Source organism: Raphanus sativus, unplaced genomic scaffold (assembly GCF_000801105.2).
Source record: "Raphanus sativus cultivar WK10039 unplaced genomic scaffold, ASM80110v3 Scaffold1674, whole genome shotgun sequence".
NCBI classification, from domain to species: Eukaryota; Viridiplantae; Streptophyta; class Magnoliopsida; order Brassicales; family Brassicaceae; genus Raphanus; species Raphanus sativus.
The window spans coordinates 1-20,245 of record NW_026616983.1 but is presented as its reverse complement, the minus strand read 5'-3'; the positions used below and the strand labels follow the sequence as shown (position 1 = coordinate 20,245).

The window sequence follows — 20,245 nt, the reverse complement described above, 5'->3', positions numbered from 1 at the left end:
TGATTATCAATATTAAAACTAACGATCTAGCTCAAGTTATAATTGTCATTTAATTTTTTGTTTGATGGTGGGGTTGGCATTGGGTCTGTTTGGGTTTTGTATTTTCGGGCTTTGGTTCGGGTTCAGATAATTTATTTTAAATTATTTTTAAAATTTGAAGTATCATATATATTCTGGATGTTTTTATATACATTAAATCAAAAATAATTAATATATATAAGTATATAATTTTTTTTCGGATACATTTTGATATTCAAAATACTTTGGTTCGAATTGGTTATGGTTTCAGTTGTTTAAATATCAAAATTTTAAATAATTTAGATATTTAATCAATTTTGGTTCGGGTTTGGTATTACTCTTTCGGATTGTGATCGGTTTGGTTCTTCAGATTTAAATTTTTTATTCAACTTTGATATTAACATGAAAAATAAATAGTAATATTTTTTTGAAATACACACCCGCACGGGCGTGCGGGTCAAAATCTAGTTGCAGCTTAAAGTCGTGACACTCCCATAAAATGTGTATGTTCTGGAAGCTGGCTCCTGTTGTCTTTCGCATACATGGTAGCACAAGCGATATAGCTTTCTCCTTATGATGCTCTCTTGCTGAATGTCATTGTTAAATTAAATGAGTAGTTTGATCCTTTGGTACTACAAACATTAGACTAGAGCATCACGATTGTGTTGTTTTTTCTTCTTCTGAATAGTACACTCTTACTTTCAAGTGTTTAGTAATGATGTTTTCTGAAGAATGATTGGTAGTTTTTCCTGATGATGATGATTCATTACTTCGCAAAGATGATCAGCATGTCTAATATATAATTTCAATTTAATTTTTTTAAACGGTTGAAAATGTCATTGCCTAATAACATTAAACCATATAAAATAGAATCACAATTTTTGTTGCAGTAGTGTTAATCAAAATTGCTAAATTAATTAGAGTAGTTGAGTAGGTCCCGACTTCTTTTGAATGGGACTAAGTGGAAATTAATGTTCAGCTACTTATAGGTATTATAACTCAACTGCTAAATAACCTGTTAATGGCTAAACACTAAAGATATTGCCATAAGCTCCTAATTGTATTTTTCATTCAATATTGTTTCTAATTAGAGAAATATTGGTACAAAAATCTCAGAAATTGTGTTAGAAAACACCTATCAGCCGGTTACAAATCAAAACCTAATCACATCTACCTTCAAGGAAAAATACAAAAAGAAGAGGTTATAAAAAATCAATAAAAAATGAACTTTTGTTGAACAAAAAAAACAAAGTAACTTTAACGTTCATGTCACATTTGACGCATGAGATACACTTTCTTCCGTTACTTGTTATGGTCGCTGCACCAACCAAACCATATGGGTGAACCAAAAAGCCCCAAAACGTGCAACACATAGATTACAAAAGCATCCGAGCTTTAAAAATAACCCAAAATTGAATACCTTAAGCTTTCTTTGTCATGTGGTGTACAACTCCGTGCGTGAAACCGGTAAGAGGAAGAGGCGTTACTATACACTTGAAGCTTACCAAGACTACGAATCCTTCTACTTCAAGTTATTCTTACATGTCTCTCTTTTTAAGTAGATATATAATACAGTACTGTCTTTGGTGCATACTATTAATGATTCTTATCGGTTTCGGCTCATTACTCACCTCAACTAACTCCAGACCTATCTCTGTGGCCAAAATTAAACATAGGCAAACACGAAATAAGGAGTACCTAACAACCAAATAAGCATTATCTAACAAAGGGACCAAGCTATTCAGTACAAAAGGAAGGGAAAGCTTGTCAGGTTCGGTATCAAGTGCCTCTCCTTCCTCCAATAGTATCCTTGCTCTGGTTTTTCTTCACAATCACATGTGAGAGTCTTCTTTACAGAAGCAAGAAATTGAAAACTTCTCGTAAAAAAAGCATGCTGCAAAACAGAATTCTTGCGTTCTTGTTGCTTGCGTTTACTCAGCTCTTGGTGGAGATACCTGGAACTGGTGCGAAAGTTCCAGCACTTATTGTATTTGGGGACTCAACTGTGGACTCAGGGAACAACAACCAGATCTCTACGGTTCTAAAGAGTAACTTCCAGCCGTATGGCCGGGACTTTTTTGACGGCAAAGCAACTGGGAGATTCTCAAATGGTCGGATAGCTCCAGATTTCATCTCTGAAGGCTTAGGACTCAAGAACGCAGTTCCTGCTTACCTAGATCCATCATATGACATCAAAGACTTTGCCACTGGTGTCTGTTTTGCTTCAGCTGGAACCGGCTTAGACAATGCAACCTCTGATGTGTTAGTAAGTCAACCACAACTCCATATCTTCAGATTCATACATACTCCCACTGTAAATATTAAATTCTGTTTTATTATAAATGGATTTATATTTTCACTGCATATGTTTGATAGTTTTATTTTATTTTTATCCCTATTTTAAGTTTATTAATTAAGAAAATCAAATAAGATAATGTATTAGTTAGGAATATAATAGAAAATTTAGTAGTTTTTTCTTTTTTTTTTAATTATATGTGAATACGATTTATAAAATGAAACGGATACGATTTATAAAATGAAAGGCAGGAAGGGGTATATTTTAATATAAAGCTACTGTAACATATAACTGACATGGTTTTTTGAAATGTTGAAGTCTGTGATGCCGCTATGGAAGGAAGTGGAGTACTACAAAGAGTACCAGACCAAGCTGAGAAGCTACTTGGGAGAAGAGAAAGCTAATGAAGTTATCAGGGAATCACTTTACCTGATTAGTATAGGAACCAACGATTTTCTTGAGAATTACTATCTTCTTCCTCGCAAGTTACGCAAGTACTCTGTTGATGAGTACCAAAACTTCCTGATAGGACTCGCTGGAGAGTTCTTGACCGAAATTTACAGACTTGGAGCTCGTAAGATGTCCTTTTCTGGACTCTCTCCTTTTGGATGCTTGCCACTTGAAAGAACAACACAGATCTTTTACGGAAGCAAATGTATTGAAGAATACAACGTTGCTGCTAGAGACTTCAACACCAAGATGGCGGATAAAGTCTTTAAGTTTAACAAAGAGCTGAGCGGACTACAGCTCGTGTTTTCAAACCCATATGACTTGGTTTCAGACATCATACACCGTCCTGAAGCATTCGGTTAGTAAAAAGTAAATTTAACATAGCATTGACATTAAGAAATTCAGCTGTTAATGTTTCTGATTGTCTCACAGGTTTTAATAATGTAAGGAGTGCATGTTGTGGAACGGGATACTATGAGATGAGCTACTTATGTGATAAAATGAACCCTTTCACATGTACTGATGCGAGCACATATGTGTTTTGGGACTCGTTTCATCCAACAGAGAAGACGAACAGAATCGTAGCAAGCCATGTTCTGAAGTATGACTTAGCTCGGTTTCAGTGATAAATAAGAAAGGAAAAATATTTTTTACCTACTACATTCTTTCTCCTGCATGATTTCTGTAACCAATGTCTCAGTCAACTTTCTTGATATTTCATTAAGCTTCTACTTTCTAGAGTATTGTAAAAGAACTATTTTAATTTCTGTTCATGTAATTAGCTAAACATGGTACTGTAGTCTTATCAAAGATGGATCAGATCTTAGTGTGAAGAAATAATGCAGAAATGGACTTGAATCCTGAAGCCAGAAACCAAAAACGCTGACAGACGTGCCTCTCAATGTATTGTACAATATGAATAACATATCGTGAGGATTCTCCATCAAAATTAAAAGACTTAACATTAATACACAAAGAATTTGAGCTAATTAATTTATTATCAATCGATTTAGAATTAGAAATCCAATCTTTTTTAATATGATATCTTTGGAGCAGAATAGTTTTCTTTTGTTGTCATAAGGTGGAATTTGGTTAAATATACAATAGAACGTCTATAAATTAATAATAATACTTGAATTTTTAAATTTTATGAATTTATAAAGATATTAATTTATAAAAAAAATTTTTTGATTTTTTCTATTTTTAATATTTTATATAAAATAAAAATATATTTGATTTTACTGTATATATTTCATATTTTTTTATTATATTAGTTGGTTTATATTAATATTTCATATAACATATACGTGGTTTCGATATAATTTTATTAAATATCATCAAAATATTTTGAAATATTAAAAAAAATAGAAATATTTTTATTGTGAATATAAAATCAACAATATAATGTTTAATTTGAACTTATATATATATGAAATATATATAGATATATTATTAATTTATAATTTTATGAGACAATATATTTATATAGGAATTTTTTAAAAAATATTATTTTATTATTTTATAGATTTGTTTTATATTTTGAACCAATTTAATTCGGGACCGATGAAATTTATCATAGAGATTATTAATTTGTTGAATATTAATTTATAGAGGCTCTGTAAATCATCAATAAACCATCATTTCGAGAGCTCACAATAAAAATTTGAAGAAACAATGTATATAAAGTGGAAATGTAATCTCCAAGTCAAAAAAAAAGTCAGTTTCTGTGGTAAATAAGAAGTGACATACCATAAACAAAATATAGAATTCGTTTAAACCGGTTCGGTTTAATAAAACCCGTTTAAAGCGACTGCTTGTTCGGGTCCAATGTAAACCAAAACCCTAAAACCTCGATTGTCCGTTAAACCGGTTATTTCTCTCTTGCGCCTTCTTCTCCTCTGTCTCAAATTCTCAGTTCACTTAACCAAATGTATCCTCCTAGGGTTTAGGGTTTAGGGTTTATGGTCGAGCAACTCATTTTGGGAGCGAAACCCCCAAATCAAGCTGAAGGCAAGTCGATTGGATGCGGTGGCCGATCCCGACTGCGATCTCCTCGACGGCTAAGGCGTTTCTTCACCGACAGTTCTTCCTGAAGAACGGTATCCCTCCTTCGATTCGACTCTGCAAGCTCCGAGCTTTCTGTAGTTCTGTTGACTATCGAGAGATACTGAGAAGTGGGCTTGACGGTATCGAGCACGATGAAGCTGTGTACTTGTTCAAATACATGGCTGAGTCTCGTCCCCTCCCTCACATCATCGAGTTCAACAAAGTGCTGACTGCTATCGCCAAGATGCATAGCTACGATACTGTGATCAGGCTCTGGAGTATTGTGGAGAAGGAAGAGGATATAGAGATATCGCCTGATATCTACACCTGCAACATCTTAGTGAAGTGTTTCTGCTCTTGTTATCAGCCTTGTCTTGCTTTGTCTTTTCTTGGGAAGATGATGAAGCTTGGTGTTGAGCCGGACGTGGTTACGGATAGCTTGTTGGTTAGTGGGTTTTGTAGGATCAATAGAAATTACGAGGCTTTGTATGTGGTTGAGCAGATGAAGAAGATGGGCGTTGCCCCTAATGTTGTAGTCTACACTGTTCTTATTGATGGTCTCTGTAGGAGCGGGTTATTGAATGAAGCGGTTAAGCAATTTGGTTGGATGGAGAAGGAAGGAGTTACTCCGAATGTGTTTACCTACACCTCTCTCATTAGTGGTCTTTGTAACGCCTGTAAGTTGAGTGAAGCCTCTCACCTACTTCGCGAGATGATCTCCAGGAATATCGATCCTAATGTAGTCACTTTCACTGTACTAATCGATGCGTATGTGAAAGCTGGGAAGTTTTCAAAATTTAAGGAGCTGCGCCAGGAGATGATCAAGATGTCTATAGATCCTAATGTTTTCACTTACACTTCAGTAATAAATGGGTTGTGCATGCACAATCATGTAGATATCGCCGTAGAAGCTTATAAAGACATGCTAAGCAATGGGTGCGCCCCAAATGTATTGACTTACTCTACTCTTGCAAATGGATTTTTCAAGTCGAACATGTTCAAGAAAGGGATTGAACTTTTCCAAGAGATGTCTGACAGAGGAGTTGCTGAAAACATAGTCTCTCGCAACACCCTTATCCAAGGGTGTTTTCAAGCTGGCAAAATCAGTGCTGCCGAACAACTCTTGGAAAAAATGCCTGCTCATGGTCTGTCTCCAAATATTAGGAGTTATAACATTGTTTTAGCTGGTCTGTTTTCTTATGGGAAGGTAAAGCTAGCATTGGGTAAATATGAAGATATGCAAAAGACTAGAAATGATCTTGACATTGTTACATATACTATCATGATCCATGGGATGTGCAAGGATGGTAAGGCGGATGAAGCATATAAGTTGTTCTGTAGCCTCAGCAGCTACGGAGTGGAGCCTGATGATAAAGCATACACGGCAATGATCTCAGGGTTGAAGAAGAACGGCATGCTGGCTAGAGCGCATGCACTGACAAGGATTTACCAGAAATACAAGCGGAACAGAGGAAGTATATAGGGGTTTTCTCATGAGACGCATTTATGGACTCCTAGCTCCTTAGGATACCTCTGTGCAAGCTCCCTTCAATGGTATGTCTGCTCCTGGAAAGAGCAACACATATCTGTTGCCGAAGCAAGTGTAGCCAGAGATTTGAAAAGGCAAGTTGAAGGATGAGCTGAACAGAATCCAGCTGGTGTTTTCAAATCCATACAACATTGGTCTTTGAAAACATAAAGAATCCTAACGCATTCGGTTAGTTGTGTTTTTATAAGTGTTTCAACTACTCTTGTATCAATAATTTTCTGATTGTGTTCTCAATCCTCTTGCAGGTTTCCAAACTGTAACGGGATACTAGGAGATGGCCTACTTGGGAGATAGAATTGAAGCATCTCACATGTTTCAGATGCAAGCAAATATGTATTTTGGGACTCAACATATCAAGTCATACCACAAACTAATTGCTTTACATCAAACATTCTTTCTTCTACTAACTTTTTTTTCTGCGTTCTCACAATTTTGTAGCTTGTTGTACCAATGATCAGTCAGTCAGGTTGCTTGGTCTAATTATAACCATGCTTCCAGAATGTTGTAAAAGAACCATTTTCTTTTATCAATATATGTTTGTGTAAGTAGTTAAGATGATATTTTGAAACCGTTTACAAAAGAATACAGAAACGAAATTCGATCCAGAGAAACAGAAACTCTGAGATCACCACATTATAACAGAGATGAAAACAAAGAAACGACTACCAAGCAAGATCACATTATTGCTCTTCAGCTCTAATTCGACTTTGGTGGTGTCTTGGTGAAATGTAACTTGATAAGAGAAGGAAGATCAACTAGCTCCACTCGCTGTTTCCCAAGCAAAATGCTCTTCAGCTTTTCATCACAGTTCACCACATTCTTGTTCTTTGGATCCTTTTGAGAAACAAAAAAAAAACAATCAGTCAATCATACAAACAAAAACAAAGAAACATCACATAACTAATAAATGGTCCCTTGTTCTGACCTGAAGATTGTTGGTCTTAATATAAGACCATACACGCATGAAACAACCCAGACGAGAAATCTGAGATTGACCAAGGAAGTCACGTAGAGGAGATGGAAGGTTCACGAGGTCAATCAAATTCCCAAGCTTCTTGGAGTTATCAGTTATCGCCTTCTTCAGCCTCTGCGGCTGCATCTTGACTCTGAACAGCGGAAAATTCCAACGAGTACGTCAATACGCAATCAACACTATAAATTCAACTACTCATTCCGTTAGGGGAATTTTATCGAGCACTTAGTGTGCAGCAATGAAAAGAAAGCGAAGCTCGACTTAACACTTACCCGGGAGATGGTAGTGTAAAGTAAACTAAACGCAACAAGGCAAGGCAGAGAAACGGGGGCTTTTTCACATTTACACTCGCAGTTTTAACGCTTTACGTTGGAGATATTATCGCGTTTAAGGGGGTGACTCACATTCCCGCTACCACCCGCAAACGCAGCTTTTGCGGTTAATAGCGGTTGTTGGCGTTTCGAAACAATCACAGAAAACGTTATAAATCGCTTCAAACCGCTCCGAACCTCTTAAAATCAAAAGCTGGTTCCAGCTAGCGTTTGCGGTTGCGGGCGGTTGCGGGAGGGTAATTTTTTTTCTAAAAAACAACATAATAAATAAAAATATTACTAAAAATATCCAATAAAAATTTTCAATTGAAATATTAGAAATTGTAAAATGTATTCATATTATATTTCAATTTATATCATAAAAACTCAAAACTAAAATATTTTCTATAAATTTTTAAAATTTGATAATATGATTTTATAAATATAAATTTTATATTTATCATATTATTATGATTTTTAATATTTTTATAATTACATAAAATATAAATATTATTAAATTATTATTTAACAGATATTGCGTTTGGTAGTTTACCAGTCATAAGAGTCCCGTAAACGCAACAATTTCTAACAGCTGTATCAGTCGTACAAATCTTTAGAAAACGTTTAAAACCGCAACTATCCGCATCCGTAAACTCCCGCAACCGCAACCGCAACCGCTGCGGTTACACCAGTCAGGCCCTAAAACGCTATAGGCTGCGACTGTGGTAGGAAGAAAGTTAGAAGACTCGAGGAAGGTCCTCGAAAGTACATGTGTTGGGCCTAGTACTGAATAATGGGCCGAGGTATATCCGTTCTTTAGATTCGATTTTATTTATTTTGGATAATGGAAGAAGATCTATTCGTAAAGCACTCTAAGCCGTAGGATTAAAAAGGGAAGATAGAGAATATGAACCGTCCGATAGATGCCCTACGACTCAACCACTTTAATGATAAAGAGGAATCCGATGCGTCAGTACAAATGCGCGGCGAAAGCAATCTTGGAAATTTCACTTATTTTGTTTATATAAATCTCTCAGCCATCACTGTTTCGAAGGCATTAACTCTCGGAGAATCATAAAAAGTAAGGATGTCTGCAACACAGGAAGAAGACAAGAAGCCCGGTGGTGGTGACGGAGGAGCTCACATCAATCTTAAGGTCAAGGGACAGGTAACTTCTTTTTTTTCTTTTCTTAGCGTGTGTTTCGTGCTAAGATCTCGTCTAGGTTGCGATTTAGGGTTTTGTTTTCCGATTCGACTGCTTTACTACCAGCGTCTAGTTTTAGTGGGTTTTGCTATTTTTTTTTTGTTTGTTTGTTGGTCTTGGATCCGAATTATGAGACCTGAGTTACTTGTATTATTACATGTTTGCTTTTCCTCGCTAATTGTTTATCATATATCCGAACCTGTTATGTTTAAGCTGTTCTTTTACACCTCTTTGCTGTTGTTGTTGCTGTCTTAAAAGTTTTGTTTACCCTTTCAGAATCGTAAAGTTAAAACCTTTTCGATTTTTTTTTGACGATAATAAAGTTAAATCCTTTTTGAGAATATGGCAACTTTTCTATTATCAATCGTGTGTTTTAAGACCTTGTCAGGTTCCATTATCAGTCAAGATCAGAATCATGTTTTTTTTACTTTTTTCTTGAATCGTGTGCATCATGTTTGTTTCCTTTTTCTTGAATCGTGTTTTATGTTGGCAGGACGGGAATGAGGTCTTCTTTAGGATCAAGAGAAGCACTCAGCTGAAGAAGCTGATGAATGCTTACTGTGACAGGCAATCTGTGGACATGAACGCCATTGCCTTCTTGTTTGATGGGCGTCGTCTGCGTGCTGAGCAGACTCCCGATGAGGTAATAAACCATTCCATGGCTATAATTCTATGTTCCCTTGTCAAGTTTCCACCTTTTCTAAAGGTTAGTCTCTTTAATTGCTACAGCTTGAAATGGAGGACGGTGATGAGATCGATGCCATGCTCCATCAGACTGGTGGCTATGGTGGTGGAGGCGGCCTGACATTTATCCGGGTTTAGGGTTTCATGATGTGTGATAGGAATGGTTAAGGAGTAATCGGCATTAGGAATTGCAGACTTGTTTTTCTTTTTTTTTTTTTCAATCGTGACCATTGGCCTTAAAAGACTAATATGGTCATGAAGGCTTAAAACAAAAACTTTTGTTAATTGTTGGTCTTCTTCCTTTGGTATTGGATCCTACTATGTTATGTTACTGTTTGCGCTTAAGATTGTTATTTAACCTGTGCGCTTAAGCTCTTGCTCGTAAAGTTTATCTTTTATCTGTCAAAAGTTAAAAAACATTTAAAAAGTGAAGGAGCTAATGAAGGCTCGTGTATATTAGTGGAAGCAATCTTGTATAACTCCACTCAATTTAATCTTAACATCCACTTAATTACAGTTTCATTGAAGCTAACGTCGGTTTGTAAGATTGGGTCAAATCTCGTGTGATTCTCTCTTATTTTTTGGGGTCAATCTTGGGCGAATGGACCTGGGTTACATTACCTAATTGTATCTTGCAGCATGTTGTGTTGGTATTGTTGCATATTCTTACTATATATCGAAGAGATCAGTTTTGGCTTTCCCATTCAACATCCAATAATCAAGTATAGTATTAGTTGGATAGGTCACAGATATATTAGGCTGGTTTCCAATGTGCAGTTGCGTGGAGGCGATTCAACTTTGAGTTCAAGAATTTGGAGTATGAAAACTCCACACATTTTCACCTGACCACGGCACTCTTCTTTCGAGCCTCCATTTGACAGAGTTCTGAGGTACACTAGCCGATTGATTCACATATGTACTCTTTACAACCTTTCATACGTTACCTGTGTGTACTGGCTTCATGTATCTGTACCAATTGAACCTGCTTCCCACAGATTCAAGAATCACCAGTAAAGAGTTCAGAGTGATTTACTGAAAACAAGGATCTGTATTTACTAGTTACTACTCAATTTTCGTCCTTCTCATCATCACACTATATAAGATCGTGGCTCCCCCCTGTACCTTTCTTTTTGAAGCGTATATGTTAAACCACCAATTACCTCGTGCTCTTTCTTCTGGGGCAAGGAATAAGGTGTACATTTAACTCTATTTACAACGGATCCCAAAGAAAACTGAAGAGGAAGACATATACAACCCCATCCACGAGACCACACGACTATAAATTGTTCGAAATTATTCAGATAATAATCACCAACAAGGGGAGAACATATGTATCATCCCAAACATAAACTTACAACCAAGAAAGAGAGCCAGCAAGTCTAGGCCACAACAACCATAAGAACACCAACAAGTTTCAAATGCAACTACCAAGAGAGTTTGCTTATTTTATGCATTATGGACTCTAATTATACATAAAACCCCAGCCAAGCCGGAGTTTTTCACTGAAGGACAAGGCACTCAGAGGCAGTCCCGTTCGTGATAGGACCTCCATGGGTGGTTCGGTTGCTTTTCTGGTTAACACTGCCACTAGGGTTGTCCTGTTCAACTATGGTTCCTTCAACCTCCTCCTCTTGGTAACTACAACCTATGGCTTCAAAGATGAGAGCATAAACCTCCTTGAACCTTTCCTCCGACAGAGAAGCTTCTGCGAGGAGCCTCCATGCGTTCTCCTCCGAAGCTCCTTCGTAATCCTCTTTCCTCTTCAGCACCATGTGACCGCTTATCTCCCACACAGCTGGGTTCACTTGCGTTTCCAACACCTCGGGGCTTACTTCACCTAGTGCCTGTTTCTCTGCGTAACACTGCAAATTTACACATTCAAGCTGTTATTTATTTTCATTCGGTGGATTCGAAACCAAAGTGATCCAACTGTTTGCAAGTTATATGTTATACCTGTGGCATCAGGAAGATCTGCCTTCCACAATCAGCGATGAGAATGTTGAAAGGAATGTTGTTGTTCTGGAGGCAAACGCAGGCATCTGATACAGTATCAGATAGGTCTTGCATAGAGCTCCCACCTTCAAAGAGAAGACTTCTCACAGGGTAACTCAGAAGCTCTGAGATTTTCACACCACTAGCAGTGGTTATCATCTTCTTGGAAGGAGCTTTCTCTATTGGGAAAGGCATGGCCAAGTAGTATGCCTGTTTTCAACAACAATCACCACCAAAACAATCAGAACAAAGCTCATCTGAGACAAATCGGGGAAAACATCAAGCATGGCCAATACAGGGTATACCTGAAAGTGAAGATGGTTGATAGTGGCAAAAGCACCCAAGCTGTTGTAACCGAGTCTGAAGTAAGGATTAGCAGCCTCAGTAGCCATGTGAAGTGCAAGCAAAAGGCTTTTGTGATCGATCCTCTGAGGCAAGCAGTCCAGAACCCGAGGAATCAGCAGCACGTGACCATACTCGATTGGACTAACCTGTTAAAAACAAGGATATATAAAGAAATAATCTTTAGCTAGATAACATCGAAAAAACAAGCCAATGTCTCTGCGCAGAAGATTCTTTACATTGATGGCAATAACACTGGGAGAATTCTCAGCGTCAAGAGGCATGCACGGGAAGAACTGAACTTCGCCATCTTCACCAGCTTCAAACTGGAAGAGCAGCTCTTCCTGGCCAACTTTAGTGAAGTTGAACTTGTTGCCATCAAAAGACTGCAAAACCTTGTCCACACGGAACTCGGTTGGCCTCTTCTTCAGGTGACGGCCCTCGTTTAGCTGAGCAACGAAACCATACTTCCCAGGGATCACCTGAAACAAACCAAAGAGACAGATATGAAACAAAGATCTTGGATTTCCCAGCAACAAACTAAAAATCACAAGATTGCCTTCAGAGAAATCAAACATAAAAGTTAAGAAAGGGAATTACTTTGGTCTCGCAGGCAGTGACATCGTAGCGAAAGAGTCCTCTTTGGAACCTATCCTCCCACTAAAACATAAAAGAAGGGATACTATAATGATTAGCCTCACTCAAAACCACATAACCCACAAACAAAGTAACAAGTGCTAGCAGCTAGGCTTATATATATATATATATGTGTGTCTTACCTCTCCAAGAACGAGGGACTCGAGAAAAGCCACCGGCTTCTCTCCGGCACATGATTTTTCAAGTTTCTTGCAGGCATACAACGGAAGCCTTGCCCCTGAGAACAAAACCCATCAACAGAAATTGATCAAACAGGAAACTTTTATTACATAAAAAAAAAAGCAACGATTCAGCTTAGAATCATATACCGTTAATGCAACAAGCTCCGAGACAATTACGTCCACAGCCGACAGATTCATCAGAAGACTCATCCTTTTGGTAATTAGACACAACAGTCGGAACCCTCTTGATTTTCAACATTCTCACAAAGAAAGAAAAAAGACTTCCCCCACCCCCACACACGAAAAGCGCGACTCAACAGCAAAATAGGAAATAAACAAAAGTCTAATGGAAACCCTAAAACCCTAAAAGCTAATGGAAAAGAAGAAAGGTGAACCGCCTCCGGCTAAAAAGAGGAGATCAGAAGGGCTGCCGCCTTCAGACGGCAGAGCTCCACGTCCTCCGTGCGGCAAAGGATTAGTCTCTATCAAACAACCCTTGCGTACAAGATGGACATGAAAGCTAACACCCCGTGATATCCCGTGTATAGCCGTGATTGCCCGAAGATCAAAACGCCGTTTGAGAAGATGACGACAGGAGGAGAAGAACGAACCACCCCCGACCCTCAAAACAGCTTAATCTAATCTACGGAGAGACGGAACGTAAAAGGAGAGATCTTTCGATGTGGGGGTTTTCGATCTACAGAGATTAGCTTCTTTTTTCTTTTTTTTTGCTGCTGGTAGTTTGTTTCGGGAGATTGAATGGCTTTAAATAGATAAGGACATGAGTGAACCATATCAGAGAGACGTCACAAATATATTTATTTATTTCTTTTTTTTATCAACTTTTTTTGTGTGGTTCTAGTTCGGACGTCATGTGTCTCTTATTAGGTCTTTTCTTTGTGAGTTTCCTTTTTTAACTCAGTTTTTCCTTTTTTTCAACGTTTTTTTTTTTAACTCAATTTATAATTCATATTAGTCTACTTTGCAGAAATTAAATTCAAACTCAATTAAATGTAAAAACACTAAAATCTTTCATTCAGCAGTTGAGAAGACTATCCTAAAACAACGTCTTCCAAGGAGACCGACCGCAAGAAATGGATTAAGGAGATTAATAAACGCATAACAATGGAGAAAAAAATACAGGTAGAAGAAAGTTCTGTAGCAACGACTATCATAAAGAATATTCAAATTGTGGTCTATCTATTGTGTCAAGAACTATTGTAGAACAATCTTGCTAAAAATGATAAATTAGCACTTGGATGTGATTATGGAATCAGTGAAATGGTTGACAAATTTTTATCAATAATGTCATAGAACATTTTAGCAAAAAAGTATAAGAACATTATTATTATTTTGTTTGAACATAGGAACGTGCTGTTATTTTACGTTGTCTTGATAGATAACTAGATAAGTTACATTTATTAGATTTTATATGGTCATGCTTTCTCTTCGGACGTTGTGTGGTTGTAGCAACTACTGCAAGGCTCGGTATGGGGGCATGTGAGGACTGAGGAGGACACCATCGTTTGGTCGATATATTTTGCGAACCATATCTTTTTGGATGTTTTGTTTTTTATGTACAAATGAACAATAAAATAGGGGGAACACATAATTGAAGATTCGGAATCTAAGGAAAGGAAATAACTCTTTGAACCACATAAATTGGTACGTGGTCCATTACATGTTTGGCAATATCTACCATTTGTACGCCCACCTTTACCATACCGAAACCGATTCAGCGCAATATTTAAATTATCACCCACATGTGAACAAACAACAAACACGTTAATAATAAAGTAATAAGTTTCAGTTACTCGAATAACCTTGATTACACATCCTGAGAAGTGAGAACTAAGCTTCAAGGGACTATGTTTGCTTTTCTCCATTGGTCTACTAAGAGTTATTAGTGACAGAGTAAAATTAGAAACCGTGACAAAACTAGAAAACAGATGAACATTTGAGAATTGTAGGTGAAGAAAAACGAAGGGTTAGTTAGTGATGGCAAAACAAACTAATAAAGCATTCAAATGAAAATAAGGTTCAATTGAAGGTTGTGCAAACTTACGCATAGGTGAGTTAGTGATGATAAAACAAACTACTAAGTCATTCAAATGAAACTTTGTTTAGTACGTTGATTTTACTGATAACAATGTGTTGATTTCTATAAAGTAACTTGTGAATACACATTTTTTTTTCTTTCCAAAATTGAATAAAATATACATAATCTTACAAGCACAAGTGTTTTGAACAATGTAGTCACTAAGTTGATTTTTTGGAGTAATCTCTTGGTCCGAAAATGGTGGAGCCAACCCTCACATTGGTGCTTCCCATCTCAATCTGCAGTTCCATAAGTTTCAAGAAAAAAAAAGTCAAAGATCATCTTCCACATTTATAGTTCCTAGGAAGAAAGTAAGAAGAACACATTTATAATGATTCTATGTCCGCTTGGTTGCATTCCACAGGTGGGTGGTATTATAGGAGAGAGTTCAAATTTATATTACCGCTTGCTCAAAGTCACCGGACATGCCCATAGACAGTTCAAATTGATCCTCAGACATTCCAAGTGCCTTGCAGACCTCAGCTCGACAGCTTGTAAGTGTCTGGTTCAGATAATGAGGAGAAAAGAACAAAACTCCGGTAAGCAAATTTATCGAGAAAGCCGAGAAGTTTGTATGCTGCGGTCGTTGAACGAGAGCCCTATTTAAAACTGAAAGAAGCATTCAACAAGAGTAGATCAATTAACATACCCTGAAGTTGTCTGGAGTAGAAGTATAGTCAGGCATCCCAATAGTCATTAGACCAGAGAATACCAGATTAGGACAGTGCATATTCACATGTCTTGCTAACTCCACAACACTAGAAGGCTCTACTCCAGATTTAGCTGCATCAAATTTTTCAGGAACAAACAGTTTAGCCACTGCATGAAGCTGGAGAAAAGAAAACAACTTTACAGGAACCAAAGCTCGGTGGATAACTCACAAGCCTCTCCGCTTGTGTTGACTTGGACCAAAACCTTAAGTGGATGTCTCCCAAGACTTGAAACAGCTCGATCAAGATGATTTGCCACCTGTAGACAATTTGCACCAAAATAACACCCAAAAAAAAAAAACTCTTAGCAAACCCAACTGTGCATGTGAGTTGCAGGAATTAACTCACAGAACATCTAACATAACTCGAGTTCGTAGAAGAATCTAATCATATACTATACAATACAAGAGAGTTATCAGGGAATGTAAGTTTACCTTCTCTCCATCAACACCATGAACCATTGCCAAGTTTGGGACTCCAGCTGCAAATAGTGGATTAATTCACTTTAACTCAAATTACAAAACTTTGGAGATTCATTAGTCAAGATGGGGAATTCAAAAGTGACACCTAGTAAAGTTTTGGCCTTGTTGCTCTGTAGATGTCCCACGAAATGCCACTCTATATCTTCCGGAAGCTGAAAACATCAAATTGAAACGAGAAGAAGCATATCTATAAGATTCAGCAAAATATAAAAACTGAGAAATCGACCGAGGATTAGAGAGAGAGAGAAAGACCTGTGGAGCTTTGTCGATGAACTCTTGAACGTAATTCTCGCCGAAGCAGCGGTGGCCGGCGTCGTAGATTTGGCGGATAAGCGAGACTGGTTTTGTCTTGGAGACTGCCACGACTCTTACTCGCTCCGGATCTCTTCCTACACGCTCCGCCGCCTTACGAGCCCTGAGAGCGACAGAGCGCAGCGCTGTTGCGGCGGTCGCCTCCACCGCAGGAGCTGCCATCGCCAATCGCTAGGGGTGTTTTCGGGAATTAGACAAAATTTTGACCGGTCACACTTATTATTCGCACGTAATTTTATGGGAAATAAATTTATAACCACATGACATTTTGAATAATAATTTTATTTATTTTTATTTGTATTTGAATGGTTTCTAACGTTTTTAGGTGGCTCCATATGTAACATACTAACATGTGTTACTTTATTTCATTCAATATGTTTCTTTGTGTTAATTTTCACAGACTTTGAAATAATATACTGATATTCTATAAGTAAGGAGGACAATGAAACAACGTGTGGATTTCGTTTTGCCATACTATGCGATTATATCATCTATAGCTCATTAGTAATATCTTCCATGATTTTATGATCGTCGAACTATATAATATGTGAAATTAGTACACTCAGCCACACTTTTTTTTGTATGTGTATATAGAACTGGCCTTCAAGAATCTGTTCCTCAATATCGTTTCTTTTATGCTCAAAAATATAGTGGGATTCATTATTGCACACACCACTTATTTAATTAATTGGACGCACCATCCAACATTGTAAATACATGTTCACGTATAAATACACTTTTAATTAGCTTTAGTTTATTTGTTAGTAGAATACGCCACCACCCCGATGGATATAGATCACGCGTAGTCAGAGCCGGTCCTAGGAATTTAAAGACTAGAAGCAAACAAAAAAAAATTGGCCATTTTTTAGAAGGAAAAAAAATAAAAATAGAAAACAAAAATTAAATGCCGACTGAGAGGTTTGAACCCTGGTTGTTGACATATCATGGAATACTGATTACCAATAAGCTAGTGTAAACCAGCAGTTGTTTGTGACCGAAAATAATCTATAAAAGAAAAGGCTGGAAGCAGCTGCTTCCTTTGCTTCTATCAAGGGCCGGCCCTGCGCGTAGTTACAGAGACTGTAGACGCATAACTCGCCCATCTCACACGGATGGTTACATTGTCCACAATGGCGTTTGTCGTAGGCCACGTAAACGCATTGACCGCGACAACACGTCTGCGAGAACTTGCACTTGTTCTTACACGCCCCACAGTTCTTGTCGTTACTGGCCACGTCTATGCATTTGTTGTTGCAGCATGTCACCGTTGTCGAGTTGCTTCCTCCGCCTCCGTTGAACGGAGAAGCAAAGGCGTCCATTCTTTTAATCATCCGTTTAATTGGTCGTGAGAATTAAGAAACATATTGATCTACATTTCTAGTATAGGCAAAATTATCCAACAAGCTAGCTGTAACTTGTGTATTAATCCTCGTCTTCTTAATTTGTAGTATACAAACGGTAAATAAGAGTGTCATTGAAGAATGAAAACTTATAGAAAATGCTACTAAACCATGCAGTGTTACGTTAAATAATTATATGAGAAGATTCAACAATAGGAAGTTAACGTACCCTTTTCTTGACACGGCATGGTTGTTAACTTTTGACTCATTTTCATCATTCACGTTTTTGTATTTGACATTCACCTCCTATAGGTCGATCGTGTGTACGTGGAGTAATGTATAACCTAAACAACAATTACACTACTTAAAGCTGTTTTTGAACATTATAAATGCCGAAAGTACAAAAGTACAAAAGTTGTTCGCAACATTCAAAAATTGTTTGCAACATTATAAACAACAATTTCGTTTCTTTTCTTTCTGCACAATAAGTTGTTCGCAACATTCAAAAATCGAAAATGGTATAAATTTAATATTTTACCAAAAAAAAAAACATTATAAATGCCGAAAGTACAAAAGGTCAACTGGTCAGCTATGAAGTGAAACTTAAATCTTCTATTGACTTTACTTTGACCTCTACAAATTATACCGTACGTGAACCCACTCGAAAGTTGTATAATACGAGATTACGAGGCATGATTTAAGGTTCTGTCAATCAACAGAGCTGAACAAATGGGTCATTGTTCATGTAATTATAAGAGAGAATTGGGCTTGGGTTTAGAAAACAATTCTATAAATATAAATTGGTTTTATACCCAACTTGGACGATTGAGGTATAGATATGGCATTCTTCTTCTAAATAGGCTCGAAAGGGTTCATGACTTGTTGACAAGAATTATTTTTTCTTTGCCAAGAAAACTTAACTGAATAGTTTATGGTTGTTGGCTCTAAATATCAACAATGTCCCAAGAAAACTTAACTGAATCTTATGTGTTCTTCTCGTAGTATACTAGTATCTAACATAATTAACACGGAGTATGCATTAACAGTCTTTTCACATATGATATATTATACCTTGGCACATAGCAAAAGGAAATGTTGCAGTAAAGGAGTAGCTGGTGTGAGAATATCATTTATATATAGGCTATTCAAGAAATTGATTCGTCGTATTTGCACCTATGCTTCACAGACATTTTCTGAGATAATGAAATTATCTAAAGACCATACAAATGTTTTTTTCAGGTAAAAGATGATGTAGTGTGATCCAAGACCATACAAAATTTAATTGGTAGAAGTCGCCTTCGCAACAAAACTGTCACCTAAGTAGAAAGAAAGTAACAAGTATCCTAAATTTGTGACTAATAAAAAAGTAGAAAGAAAGTAAACCATTAAGCCTTGCTTCATTAGGTCTTTCGTTTTAAAAAAGAAGTCAAATCCATATACAACTCCCCCTAACATAACTAATCAGTAGGCATACACGTTGTTCTTAACTTTTTTGTCATATGGTCATCTTTAGTTTTCCATATGTACACTTAATATTGCGGTTAAAAATGTATATACCCAGTCTGGCACACCTTTGTCCAAATCACATGCATGAATCCGCGTTTCCCATCCAACCCCATAAAAATACAATATTAAATCTTAATATAACTATATATTAAACTCATTTAATAACCGAAAACATGTAAACTCTGAATTCACAACTGTATTCTCGGAGCAAAAGCAAACACGAATAAATATTCACAGCTTGCATTCTAATAAAAGACATTATCATTTTCATTCACATTTAGATTCGACCACACATTTTTCTTCTTCTTTACAGCCGCATAAACAAATAATTAAATTTAAACTTTGATGCGTTAATAAATCCTTTTATAAGTAGTGTGGCTTAATCTCGTTACCACGTTAAATGGTCTGTACTTGATTTGATCCACGCGCTTCCGTCACGTGATTTAAAACTCATGGCGGAGGATCGAAGTAACGGCGCCGTCCACTCTGTCTTCATGCCATCGAAGCTGTCTTTACACATTCCCCTCCGGCCACGTAGCTCGTTTCACGCACTCGTTATTATATTGCCCACACATATAACCCTAGTCTACCAGAATCTGTACGTTACGTATGTGAGGTTAGTATGTTAAATGCAACAATTAACTACAAATAAACTCCGCAATTAAGTATACATCATCAATTAAATTAATGATAATGAACATGCAGCTCAGCAGCTGTTGGCAACATTGAAAGGTTTTCTTCAATCACAGGATGATATTACATTGAACGAAATATCATGCTGATTATACAGGAATACATTTAAACTACTTTCTCCGTTCCTTAAAAAACAACTTTCTTAAAAAATTACGCATATTAAAACTATCTATCTATCTATATATACTATTATTTATGAAGTGATTTTGCTTAGTTGTCATGTATTCCATCATTTTAGGTAATTTTGCTTATTTGTCATATTCTTATTAGTTTTCTATATTATTATTTATGAAGTGATTTTGCTGATTTGTCACAATATCCTTGATTTTAGCTAATTTTGCTTATTTGTCATATTCTTATTAGTTTTTATTAAATCATCAATTTATTAATTTTTATAATATTCTTTGATTTTAGCTAATTT

The 20,245-nt window shown here is 36.8% G+C and overlaps 6 protein-coding genes across 8 annotated transcripts; 3 read left to right on the top strand and 3 right to left on the bottom strand.

Annotated features, from left to right (window-relative positions):
* Positions 1-1,428: 1,428 nt before the first annotated feature.
* On the top strand, positions 1,429-3,521 carry LOC108839984 (GDSL esterase/lipase At4g26790). 3 transcript variants are annotated; one of them, XM_018612791.2, is made up of 5 exons: positions 1,429-1,549; positions 1,695-1,789; positions 1,876-2,284; positions 2,633-3,122; positions 3,197-3,521. In XM_018612791.2, the coding sequence occupies exons 3-5, from the start codon at positions 1,910-1,912 to the stop codon at positions 3,388-3,390; spliced, it is 1,059 nt and encodes a 352-aa protein (XP_018468293.1). In that variant the 5' UTR covers positions 1,429-1,549; positions 1,695-1,789; positions 1,876-1,909; the 3' UTR covers positions 3,391-3,521. The 3 variants fall into 3 exon arrangements, with proteins under 3 accessions (XP_018468293.1, XP_056855169.1, XP_018468292.1); XM_056999189.1 differs by having other exon boundaries at positions 1,695-2,284; XM_018612790.2 differs by lacking the exon at positions 1,429-1,549 and having other exon boundaries at positions 1,647-2,284.
* A 1,140-nt stretch (positions 3,522-4,661) lies between these two features.
* On the top strand, positions 4,662-6,912 carry LOC130504568 (pentatricopeptide repeat-containing protein At4g26800-like). Its single transcript, XM_056999190.1, has 2 exons — positions 4,662-6,527; positions 6,605-6,912. Exon 1 carries the CDS (start codon positions 4,788-4,790, stop codon positions 6,291-6,293), a length of 1,506 nt encoding a protein of 501 aa, XP_056855170.1. The 5' UTR covers positions 4,662-4,787; the 3' UTR covers positions 6,294-6,527; positions 6,605-6,912.
* On the bottom strand, positions 6,892-7,780 carry LOC108839602 (upstream activation factor subunit UAF30). The gene is made up of 3 exons (XM_018612351.2): positions 7,605-7,780; positions 7,285-7,465; positions 6,892-7,193 (listed from the first exon to the last, which is right to left on the bottom strand). The coding sequence occupies exons 2-3, from the start codon at positions 7,456-7,458 to the stop codon at positions 7,056-7,058; spliced, it is 312 nt and encodes a 103-aa protein (XP_018467853.1). The 5' UTR covers positions 7,459-7,465; positions 7,605-7,780; the 3' UTR covers positions 6,892-7,055.
* An 817-nt stretch (positions 7,781-8,597) lies between these two features.
* Positions 8,598-9,902, top strand: LOC108842403 (small ubiquitin-related modifier 1). The gene is made up of 3 exons (XM_018615303.1): positions 8,598-8,811; positions 9,341-9,490; positions 9,577-9,902. Exons 1-3 carry the CDS (start codon positions 8,731-8,733, stop codon positions 9,667-9,669), a joined length of 324 nt encoding a protein of 107 aa, XP_018470805.1. The 5' UTR covers positions 8,598-8,730; the 3' UTR covers positions 9,670-9,902.
* A 908-nt stretch (positions 9,903-10,810) lies between these two features.
* LOC130504569 (GDP-L-galactose phosphorylase 1) lies at positions 10,811-13,431 on the bottom strand. Its single transcript, XM_056999191.1, has 7 exons — positions 12,831-13,431; positions 12,645-12,739; positions 12,466-12,525; positions 12,105-12,347; positions 11,829-12,014; positions 11,485-11,733; positions 10,811-11,393 (listed from the first exon to the last, which is right to left on the bottom strand). The coding sequence occupies exons 1-7, from the start codon at positions 12,940-12,942 to the stop codon at positions 11,031-11,033; spliced, it is 1,308 nt and encodes a 435-aa protein (XP_056855171.1). The 5' UTR covers positions 12,943-13,431; the 3' UTR covers positions 10,811-11,030.
* A 1,351-nt stretch (positions 13,432-14,782) lies between these two features.
* Positions 14,783-16,518, bottom strand: LOC108827147 (uncharacterized). Its single transcript, XM_056999192.1, has 7 exons — positions 16,226-16,518; positions 16,059-16,125; positions 15,926-15,972; positions 15,663-15,750; positions 15,431-15,564; positions 15,185-15,283; positions 14,783-15,020 (listed from the first exon to the last, which is right to left on the bottom strand). Exons 1-7 carry the CDS (start codon positions 16,445-16,447, stop codon positions 14,943-14,945), a joined length of 735 nt encoding a protein of 244 aa, XP_056855172.1. The 5' UTR covers positions 16,448-16,518; the 3' UTR covers positions 14,783-14,942.
* Positions 16,519-20,245: the final 3,727 nt, after the last annotated feature.